This window comes from Elephantulus edwardii, unplaced genomic scaffold (genome assembly GCF_000299155.1).
Source record: "Elephantulus edwardii isolate Elephantulus edwardi_28Jun2011 unplaced genomic scaffold, EleEdw1.0 scaffold00006, whole genome shotgun sequence".
Lineage (NCBI taxonomy): Eukaryota > Metazoa > Chordata > Mammalia > Macroscelidea > Macroscelididae > Elephantulus > Elephantulus edwardii.
The window spans coordinates 17,779,442-17,790,997 of NW_006399756.1; the positions used below are offsets into that span (position 1 = coordinate 17,779,442).

At 44.3% G+C, this 11,556-nt stretch overlaps 1 protein-coding gene across 10 annotated transcripts in view; it reads right to left on the reverse strand.

Moving 5' to 3' along the window:
• Positions 1-2,046: 2,046 nt before the first annotated feature.
• The window catches only part of TCF7L2 (transcription factor 7-like 2 (T-cell specific, HMG-box)), a 237,454-nt gene continuing 227,944 nt past the window's right edge, over positions 2,047-11,556 (reverse strand). For 4 of the 10 annotated variants that reach the window (XM_006879931.1, XM_006879930.1, XM_006879926.1 and 1 more), the window contains 2 exons: positions 11,054-11,102; positions 2,047-2,805 (listed from right to left, as the gene is read on the reverse strand). In XM_006879931.1, the coding sequence (XP_006879993.1) occupies positions 2,726-2,805; positions 11,054-11,102 (129 nt within the window). In that variant the 3' untranslated portion in view covers positions 2,047-2,725. Of the gene's footprint in view, positions 2,806-8,371; positions 8,445-9,066; positions 9,140-10,417; positions 10,469-11,053; positions 11,103-11,556 lie in introns of all 10 variants that reach the window. The other 6 variants (XM_006879925.1, XM_006879922.1, XM_006879929.1 and 3 more) reach the window with 4 other exon arrangements.

The window sequence follows — 11,556 nt, forward strand, 5'->3', positions numbered from 1 at the left end:
GGTGAAAACACCTTCTACGGAGCCATCACCAATTTGTCAGTGGAAACTTGGGCGCTGTTTTGAGGTTCACCAGGCTTTGATGGAGCTTCCAGAATAACAAAGACTAGGAAAAAAGCGCTGGGGTGTCTACTTCTAAAAATCAGTCACTGCAAACCTTATGACTGGGAAGTGTCTGCTGTGCTGAGACCAGGGGGCTGAAACAAGACCAAGCAGCATTTGGTCCCTCGTGCCGGTGTGTGTGTGTGGAGGGGTGTCACACAAGTCAGGGGCTGACTCAATCGTGGTTAGCATCTGCGTTCTGCCTTCAGAAAAAGATGACTGGCAATGCCATGAGGCTATGAGGAAAGGCACACACAGGGAAGAAGGATTCCCTTTAAAGTTGGCAATCTTCATTGCAAATGGTATGTTAATGCCAACCAAGCATATCAAGAATCATCTCAGTGGGCAAGACAAGTTCAGGGTCAACGCCACTTGTTGGTTTCTAACTCACTGCTCACCTGCTACCTACCCACCAACCAGAGAAGAGGGAAAGGAGGTGCCCTGTCCCCATCTGGGAACACTGTTCTCTTTAATGACATTACACCGGAAAGAAAAACCAAAGCACAGACATCAGGCGATAACTGCACATACTAAGTTGCTTTTATTAATCCAGAACGGCATGCTACAGACTGTACAGAGTGAACATTTAGTCATTACAAAAAATGGCTTCCCAACCATTGAAAATGAAATTGGAATAAGAGCATAAAACGGAACAGTAACATCACAACTGTTAGGAAACATTCAAAGTATTCACAAAAAATGTTATAGTTAGCATCTTAATAAACCAGAGAAAAATCCGAGACAGGTTTACAATCGCTTCATGTCAACTACAATGGCACTGAATGAACAGGTTTTAGCTTTATACAGCATTTTGCAACATCAACATGCCTAGGTTTTTTTTTATTTTTTTATTTTTAAAGTTCGCTACCTACTTGTATGTAATACGAGTACATAGAAGTGGCAGCTGGTTTTCCTTTAAGAGTAAATCTAATATACAGAATTTTGGCCCATAAGGGTTTATACCTCTTCATTTAAAATGCTTTCCGGACAATCTGCTACCAAGCACATCTTGTTATAGGTGACATTAAAACTACATACAAATCTACCTATGTAACATCACAGCAAAACATGATGAACAAAAATTACAGCATCAAAAAGAGGGAGAAAGCTAAAGTCACTGAGAATTTTGGCACATAACGTTCTGCACACGGTTAGTCCATGTCCTAATGGCGCAGGGCAATCCACTGTGAGTTTGAAGGGGAACCCAGAATGGTCCCCCAATGTTTCTCAGACAGCGTTGCTAAAATTCCCTCACTGATTTTTCAAGTCTTATTATATGTAATGGCTTTTTAAAAAGCAACTCATGTTAATGCTACTGATCCTTTAATGCAACTAGTAATGTCCATTTGGCGGCATCCGGGTTCCATACAAGGGAAAACAAAATAAAACAAATCAAATTAAACAAAAACAAAAAAAAATCAGGGAGGGGCAAAAAAAATATATACACATTTTATATATAAACTTAAAAACCTTGTACAAATGAGTCGTTATATATAAGATGCTTATGCTAAGGGGAGGGGGGAAAAAAACTTTATACAGTTTCAAGAAAAAAGGAAAACATATTTAAAGGAGGACATACAGGTACGACAAGCAATCTCTAAAGCAATAAATACTACTGTTCCAACAGCATTGTGGTTCCATTAATTGCCGAGTAGTGTCCCCCTCCCCCCAAAAGAACAACACCATGGAACAAGGTAATATTAACACATTTTAACCCTTTGTTTCTGTACATTTAAACAATAACAAGTAACATCACAATAAAAGTTGTTTCACACAGAAAGAAAAGAAAAAAAAAGTAATGGCACTGCATTCATTGTGCCCTTGTGGTTTAAAAACCAGATGTAAAATGATTGGTTCGCAAGCTCGTATTTAATACAAATAATACAGAAGCAACTCCTTCTGGAGAGCTGTTTCAAAATTGCTTCCTTTTTTTTCTTTTTCTTTTTTTTTTTTAATCAGTCTTTTAAAACTAAGCTATCCGAACTACATAACAGTTATGTATATATATATATTTTTTAAACGCTACAAAGACTTTAAACAGCGGTTGATAAAAATTTTGGTAGAATCATGAGGTTCTTCTCTCATCTACATATTTAAAAGGAGAAATTGAAATAAGAATGGGTCAAATATTGACCAATGAACTCGATAAAACATCAACTAATATAGCCACGCGGCACAAAATCAAAGGGTACAAAAACAGAACCTGTCAAAGGGGGGGAGGAAAAGAAAGAAGAGGCGAACCAAAGAGTGGACGAAGCATCCGGGGGTGCACGAAGCTAAAGCTATTCTAACGACTTGGTGACCAGGGACAGGGGCTGGGGCTGGGCCCCGGCCAGCGCCGTGTGGGAATGTAAGGAAGAAGTCGACGGCTGTGCAAGAGATGAGGACGGAGCGATGGGCGGCTGCAGCGAGGCGGGCGGCAGGTCCAGGGCCCCGTTGGGACAGAGGGCAGGGGCCTTGGCATGGGTGGCCTCGGCCAGGAGCAGGGCGGGTGGAGGAGGCATCATGGTCAGGTGGGCCAAGGGGTCGGGCTTCAGGGACAGCGACAGAGGCTGGGTCTGCTCAGTCTGTGACTTGGCGTCGTGGGGAGGGGAGCCTAGCAGGTTGGGGGAGGGAGGCGGCGAGTCTAGTAAGCTTCCATCTGAAGAGGGTGGGCTGAGGCAGCTGCCTTCACCTTGTATGTAGCGAACGCACTTTTTTTTTCTCCTAGAAACAGGGAAGAGAGTCGACTGTGAATAGAGCGCAGAGATGCCAAGGGCGAGAACTAGCTGATGCTCAGAGCCAAGTGCACTTGCCCAGGTGCAGCCCCCTGGAGACGGGGACCAGAGAACATTACAAAGTCACCTGGGTGCTCGCTCGCCCAGCTGCTGTCCACACCTCAGCCTGATCTAGCAAGTCAAACACCTGAGAGCTGTCCCTGGCCCCTCCCCAGACCTAAGAGGACAGGTACAAGGATGCCACCTGTGGACCATGGCACCTGCTTATCAGGGACTGGCTTAGCCCAAACTGAGACTGGAAAGCTCCGTCTCTGATCCTCCCCAGCACTCCCACCTCCCATGAATGTGTTGTGTGTGCATTTAAAAGAGAAAGACAGAGCTCTGTCCCCAGACACCTCCTATCAAGACAAATCCCTCAGGATGTTGACTGTTGGGCCAACACAGCCGAAGGCAGCAGGAGCAAGAGCTTAAAGATTGTAACACACCACCACCACCACTTCCTCCACCACCACCATCACCACCACCACCATCATCACCACCACCACCACCACCTCCAGCTGCCGGTTCAGAGTTCTCCGGCTCCACTGTTAAGAACCACACCAAATCGAGAGAGGTCAGAATCAGGTAAGGGGGGAGGGAACAAAATCAAAACCAAATAAACGGAAAAAAACCAAAACCAAACCAAAACAACAACCAAAAAAAAAAAAATAAAATTAAAAATAAATAAATGAAAAAAAAAGCAAACGAGGAAAAGGAAAATGAAAAGAAGAAGAAAACCAAACCAAAACCACCAAAACAGGTAGAAGAAGATAAACAAAGGGGCAGGGAGAAGAATAAGAAAAATGGAAAATGACCCAAAGGAACAAGAATAACTGGTTGTATGGCCTGCAGGTTGTGGATTATTTTAAGATTCAAACTTGATTTTTATTTTGTAAGATTTGGGGTTTCCCAACCCCCATCCCAGAATGAGAAGATTGGAAGGAGAGCTGGTGAGGATGGGGGGTGGAGGGGGGCCGAGGCTGGGGTCAGGCTCAGCACAAGAGGGGGTGCGGCATAAACCCAGAGCAGGGAGGGGAGGACCAAGGAAAACCCACGGAGAGGCAGCGTGGTCCTTCAGGGCTGGGAGTGTGACTCATTTTTAAACAGAAGGCGTAAGTGTGGCCTATGCCTGGAATGGGATTTTAGAGCCTCCCTGGTTTGCTTACCATCAAAGGATGAAGTTGGGGGGATCCACTGCAGAAACTGAGCATAGGACCTGAAAACTCCTCCTATCAGGAAGCTCTGATGGGGTATTACTGGCGGGGAAGGTGATCCCGGGGAGAGATCCCACTAATGTTATAGAGATGATACAGATGCGGGCGACCTGCTGGTCTAAGGAGTCCCACTGTGAGGTCAGAACCATGGCTGGGACCCACATCTGTCTAAAACCAAACACAGGGTACTGGTTGGTTTTCTGCCACCAGAAACCACCAAGATATTTCACGGTTGAGGGCCATCACTGTCAAGATACTGTCTCCTGCCTCTGATAGGAAGGGAACGGCTTCACTGTCCGGTGCCCCAGAGCTCTCTGACCATGATCCTCACACTGCCTGAGGGGTGGACTCGGCAAGATGGCGGGAGGGAGGGAAAGGAGGGGAAAGGCGGAAGGAAACAAGCTGCTCCTCCTTGCCTACCAGAGGCTGAGACCCGAAGGAGTCTGTCTATCTGTCTCCTCAGGGTCAGAAAGCACTCTGGAGAAAGTGTAGCCTGTACCACAACTTCCCTCTCCTCCTCAATTTGGTGAGGTTCGTTTTGTTTCCCCAGATAGAAAGAAACAGACTGTGGGGTCTGCTCCCACCTCAGCATTGAAGATCGAGAAGTAAGCCTCTCTGAGTTTTAAACCACCTGAGCTTGCAGATCAGAACATGCTCAGAAACTAGGATGCCCATGCAATTTAAGCAGGAAAGAGGGAAGGGGATGGCGTGGGCATGGGGTGGTGGTCACATGAGCCTGATTGAGAAAGCAAGAGGGGCAAAAATGAGAAAAATGAAAGCGAGGAGAAAACAAGGGGTGACAGCAAGCAGCATTCCATGCTATATTAGGGCACACTGAAAGATGGGAAAGGCAACTTGGTGGGCTCAAAACAGAAACTTGTTAAAATGTCCTCAAATGTCAAATAAAATTAGAAACGCTGGGTTGCAAGCGAGGAGCCTTGCTGGGAGCAGTCTGTGTTCTCTTCTCCCCCCTCCCCTTATGACGTGGATGTTTCTGGATCATGGGTATGGACAGGGCATTTGGAACACTGGGATGGGGACTATGAATGAGAGAAAGGAGTTCCTGTTAAAGCATGGCTGGGCAAAGGCAGTTGGTACGTAAACTGATCTCTGACCTGTCAGAAAACGTCTCATTTAGCAACTGCTTTTTTTTTTTTAAAAAAAGCCTATTTTTGTCCTATTGGTTAGCATCAAGCCAGACATAGCAAGGTTAAATGGAGAAGTTGAGAAGTGAACAGGTACAAACAGGTACAATCCCCAGCTCAGAACTTCCCCTCCAATTTGGGCTCCTTCTCTAATCAGAGCAGTGGCTTCTTAATACCTACATTCAACTTCTAATCTATTTCTTTTGTATCTCTAAATTTCTTTTGTTTAATAAACTAGGCATTCTTCCTCATTCTGCTCAGAAATAAAACCCTTAATTGTGCACCCTTAAAGTGGCATACAGTGTTCTGTTAGAGAAATCTACAGCCAGTAAGTGCTCTTTTCTCTGTGGACTTTAGAAGAGAGCAGAAATGTAGTTGTTAACACTTTATGGTATAGAAAATCATGTTCAAGGAAATGGCCACTGGGAAAGTTCTACCGGTGCTGATCCTGGAAAGAAACGCGTAAGACAGCAATGGACCGCGCGACCCGTCTGCTCCAGATTCCCTACGTCTCAACTACTCTGCATCTTTGCAAACAGAAACATCGCCATGGATAGTTGGCCTCCAAACCTGCACTTCCCAAAATCAAGCTGCTAAAACAAGGAGCAGCAGCTAACAAAGATTTGTTGTTGTTTTAATGTAAAAAAAAACCCAAACAACAAAAACAAAAAAACAAACCAAAAAAAAAAAAACCCCAACAAAACCTCCCTACTGTTCTCCAAAGGAAGACACCAGATCTTCACTTTAAGCAAGGAGAGTCAAAACTTATAGATAAGGGAGCTCTGATGGCCTAGTGGCAAGAAGCTGCATTGCAATCCCAGAGGCTCCTGGTTCAAATCCACTAGATGCTCTACTGGAGAAGGAGAGACAATCTCCTCCTGTACCAGTCTACCAGTCAGATCTGATTTGACGTTACACATACACACACAAAATAATAAAATTAAAAAAATTTTAAAAGAAAAAACAAAACTTATGAATAGTTGTGTGTCTTGGTCAATATTAGAAGGTTTGAGGATCAAGTCTACTGTGCAGAGCAAGTGCTTCCAAAACAAAAAAGGGACTGACTCCTAGTCTGATCATCCACCAAGCGGCTGACATAAGCTAAAAGGGGCACCCACACCAGCCTCACTCTGAGGTGGATACAATGGTGTCTGTCAAACAAGTCTCGAACTCAAGAGAATTCCCTCTTCTATGTGAGCCTGTGATCCATTATGAGGATGGGGTACCTCTGATTAGGCTCTGCAGCTTCAACACTCCCTACCCAGCGCAAATAAAATCTTCACACAACACATTTGCTGCCTAGATGGTAAGTGGAATTCCTAGCTTCTTGGGTGCAACACATTGCTGTCAAGAACTCCAACTCCTAGTAACTGTATTAGAAGCAGGAGTGGCATCCACTTCCTAAACAGCATGCCTCTGGAAACTCTATGAACTTCGATAAATGTTGATAGTTATAGAAAGGCTTCAGGCCTTTTGTTCATCGGGTCACTATGAGTTGAGCTCGACTCAAAGGCAATCAACAACAACAACAGCTAGTAACTCCGTAAGAGAAGAGTTGGGGCACCTCAGAGGGTTTCCGAGGCTGCAAATCTTTATGAAAGAAGCCAGCCACGCCTTCCTCCCGTACAGCAGCTGATAGGTTTGTATTGCTGACCTTTGGGTTGGCAGGCGAGTGCTAGGGCTCCTTCTTTTTTGGCTAGTTCTCATTAAATACACAACATCTCTCATCAGACCCATGATGCAATCCCATCCTGTTAAACTGAGAAGACTCCTGGCTGTAGTGAGAGAGTACATTTGTCCCTTTTGGTGGCACTGTCCTGTCAGAGCTAGACAGGAGGCTGAGGTATGAATCTCCCTCCTACAGGGTGTTCATCTAAGGCCCAGCGCTGCCTCTGCTCCCCACGGGCAGAGGGACCTCTGGGTGAGCCTTCATCAGGATCGACTCCTAGACCCTCTTTCCCTAAGCACCTGGTCAGTGGAGACGCCTCCCCAATCCCTCAGACCGCAGCAGAGAAGGGAGAAGACACAGGAGACTTGTGGGCATGCACGTGATGTGATGGACATCTGATCTAGAGTCTAGACACGGAGCACATGGACGGGGCATGGAGAGGACGTGACGAGGGAGGCACTACAGACAGGGAGGCGTGTGCGGGGTGTTGAGATACCTACCATCATAATATTCCAAATTCAAAGACTGCTTGTATCAGAACAAAGAAACAACAAATTTAACCAAAGGTGGTCATTAAAAGAAAAGAAATGAGACAAGAACTAGTTGGCACCCCTCCACCAAGAAGGAAGTGCCTACAGCCTTCCCTGAGCTTACGAATTAGGTGGAAACCTGCAGGTGGAACATGGCTGTTTAATTTGGACGCTTCTGGGCTTTTCTGAATCCTTTTGGTACCAATATTCTAGATGTTGACATTCACACGTTTCTATCTGTTCAATGCTGCAGGCCTAGCACGCTGCAGTCTATGATACGTGACTCACTGCTTATAGCCCTTTAGCTGGTGCACGCCGTTCAATGCCACGCTTCTTTTCAGCACTGTAAAACAATGTCAGCTAGCCAAGCTCCTCTGTGCACAGGTAGGTGGTTTGTAAATGCAAAACAAAACCAAAGAGGGGAGGGGGGGTAAAAAGAGAAAAGAAAAAGAAAGAACTGCGCCTGCCCCAGAGCGCGTCTCCAAGCATCGTGCCGCCACACACAAGGGAACGTGCCACTGCTGCTGCTAGGTGTTAACTCAGTGAAACCTTTCATATGGTGGCTCGACCAGCTCAGCATCTATGCCAGCAATGCATTCACGGGGCCGGGCCAGTTCTAGGACTCTGGGTTTCAGAGCAAAAGCCAAAACACAAAACAAAACAAAATAAAAAAAAACGCCCGTCCCTGTTCATTAGGGGTTTGCTCTCGGGGCTACCGGCAGGGCCAAGGTATCTGTTATGAGCAGGGGAGGCAGGGGGAGGGCAGGGAGAGAAAGACAAAGTGAGGAGAGGAAATGGCAATTAAATTAGCAAGGAAATTTTGGAAGAATGAGGGTTATTAGTCATTGATGCCAGTGGGGAAAGGGATGGGGACAAGGGCAAAATATATTGTCGCCCTAAAGGTACCAGAAGGACAGAATGCTTTGATTTTCCCAAAGGCCTCACAGTGATAATATACCTGCATGGTTTGCACCATAAAGTCTGTCGGTCAAGCCCGAACAGTGCCCGACACTTCTTTGGAGTATTTGCATCTGTCAGCATAAGGTAAACACAAAAAATACAACACAATGGTGGGTCGAGCTCAGTTGGAAGTGACATCTTAGCTCTACGCTTACTCTTCTGCTACATCACCTGGGTTTCATTCGGTTATCTTCCCTTACCAAGTACATGAAAGGGGAAAGGGCTTCTATGAGTCAAAAGAAAAAAAATAAATAAAATAAACAAACAAAACAATAAAACACAAAAGGAAAACAACAACCAAAAAACAACAATGAAAATCAAATCAAAGGAGAGAGAGAAAGGGGGGGAGGGAGAGGTGACATTCTTTGCTTCTACCTAGGCCAGGAGGACGGTGGACATCACTGAGCCCCGTCCTAGGCTGTCCTGAGGAAGGGGTTGACGGGCAGCATCCCCCAGGAGAGGCGCTGGCCCGAGGAGGTCCGAGTGAGGCTGTTTTACAGTGGCATTTTGGCTAGCAGCAGCGGGGAGGTCAAGCATTTCCCTCACAGAGCCCAGCACATTTGGAAGTGCCCCGCTCCCTCTGTTTCCTAAGATCCACACACAGCTACAAAGCAACAGGGCAGAGAAGGGGGGAAAAGGACCGAATAAACCAGCTGCAAACCAGCACAGCGAATCTGGGAAATCTATACACACCTGCAAGGGCCGCACCAGTTATTCTGTTGATCAAGGCCAAAGCGCGCTCGGCATTTCTTAGGAGCGCTCAGGTCTGAATGAGTTCAAGAGGGAAGCGAGCAGAGGAGGAGGAAGTGGGAGAAAGAGAGAGAGAGTGGGAGAGAGAGGGAGAGGGAGAGAGAAAGAGGAGGAGAAAGAGGGGCAGGGAGAGAGGGAGGGGAAAAGAGAAAGATATAAATAAGAAAAAAATAAAAATAAAAAAGGGAATAAATCAATGACCTGGTTACTAATGGCAAAATATTGACTTTCGATTTTTCTTTTAAACGTTCTTTAATTAAAAAAAAAAAAAGATAGAAAATCACATTCTTATTCAACTTGTGAAATTAGCTGTTGCAAATAAAGCTGCAGTATCCCTTCTTAAAGGACTGTCTCTCAGATTCGGTTTGAGTTGATAAAGGGCAGTTAGGTATCAACGCACTAACTCTTCTTAAATAATATTGTTCCTCTTTTTTTTTTCTTTTCTTTCAATTTGCTTTTTGCTTTTGCTTTTTTTTTTATCTCAATAAAGCAAAGGAGGGAATTAAGTTTTTAACATGCTTTCTTTTCTTCTCAGAGTATAACAGTTTTTTTTAAAAGGGGGGGAAGGGACTACAAATAAAAACAGAACAAAAATGAAACAAAACAGAAAAGAAATAAAGAAAGAAAAGGGTTGTGGTATTGGGATATTGCAGCTTTTGGAATGTTCACAGTTTCTTTTCCTGTTTATTTTCATTAATATTAAGAAAAGAACAGATAAAGGTGTAACAGGCTGTGTGAACGAGCTGTTAAGAGTTAGTCGGAAGCTCATAGCAGCATTTAAGCAGGCACAGTCAGTAAATGCTAGTGGATTGCAAATTATAAGCAGAAAAGCAAAAGGAAGAAAAAAATAAAAATTAAAAAAAAAGCAAAGGAGAAAATAATCATACTGCAGATGCATGCGTGCGTGAGAAAACTTAGTGGGAGCGATGAAAAATGCCATTAGATTAAGGAGGTTTATTACTGAATTCCTTCCATTTTTTTTTTTTAAAAACCAGTCTCTTTTAAAGAAATACTGCATATTCAATTTGCACAGTTAGTTCAACTCTAAATCACTGTCGTCACTGCTTAAACAACTGTTATGGGAAAAATAAATAAACAAAACATAAGTTAAATTAAAAAAGAACAACAAAGGCAACTGAAAAAAATTCTACTGAAACATACAAAACTGTGTAGATGGTCATTTTAACGAATGTTCAAATGTCATACGTGTTCAAATGTTAATCAAATATAACGGCAAGAAAAATGAAAAAACAGTATTATCAACTATTTTAATGACTCAAAATGACATTAGCACCTGTAATCGGAGGAAGTGAAAGGCAAGGATTTAGGAAACATTCGCTGTGTTCTGAAAAAAAAGAACAAATTATACAAAGCCTTCAAAGTGGTTTTTGTTTTGTTTGTTTGTAAAAGCCTGGCCTTCTCCAAGGGACCTCTGAGATTGCCTATGCAGTATTTCTAATTTCTGCTAAAGAATAGCAAACCTCCTTAATTTAAAATGGGTGCAATTTACCACTGTAAAGGCATGCATCAGAACATTCAGGAACAGCCCAGTTAATATCATACACTCATACACTCCTCCCTTCGCCCCAGCCCCCTCCTTAGCCCTACTCAGACACATACAAAGTAAGCAGGCTATCAACCCGACCCTAGGCAGACCTACGGCTCTCCAGATACAGGCTTTACAGTTATTTAAAAACACATTCCACTAGAATTACAATGTGCTTTTCATGCAACAATGAATGTTACTAGCTTTAAAAGGGCAGTCATGAAGCAATTAATTAAAATGCATAAACAAAAAGCCTGGCTAATATGGGTTCCCCCACAATGTCCTGGCCTTGGATTTCTCCTGCCTCCCCCGGAGAGAAGCCTAACATAAAAGTGGCCCTTAGGTTCTACTCCTGCCTTCCACGGAGGGATGCTTGGAACTTACCACTGCTCTCTCCTGGCTGCTTATCCCTTTTTCTCTTCTTCTTCTTCCCCTAGAAGGAACAGACCAAACACAGGGCTTGATTTCAGAAACAGGAGAACAAGGCCCCTGGGTGCAGCTGGCAGGAGAAGCCCCCTGTTCTGTCGCCTGCGACCCTCATCTGCTTCTTGCTGCTTTCAAACATCCACCCTCGTGATTCACATGCGGCTGAACTGGAGAGCAGCCCCTTATGAGAAGGCATCACCAGGTAGTAAAAAAAAAGACCTCTTCTCCCACCTACCTGTGTCCACCCTTAAACCTGTTTCTGAGTCAAGGATCCATTTTTGGAAAAGTGCAGCCCAGAGGAAGGAGATTCTAAGTGAAGCCCAGGGGAACACTGATGGGTACTTAGTGTAAACAGCTGCCCTGCCCCTAACTAACCCCTAACTAATCTCTTACTTACTGAGGTCAAAGCAGTTGGAATTTTGCTTCAAACTGAAACATGAATCTTGTTTTCAAAAGATAAG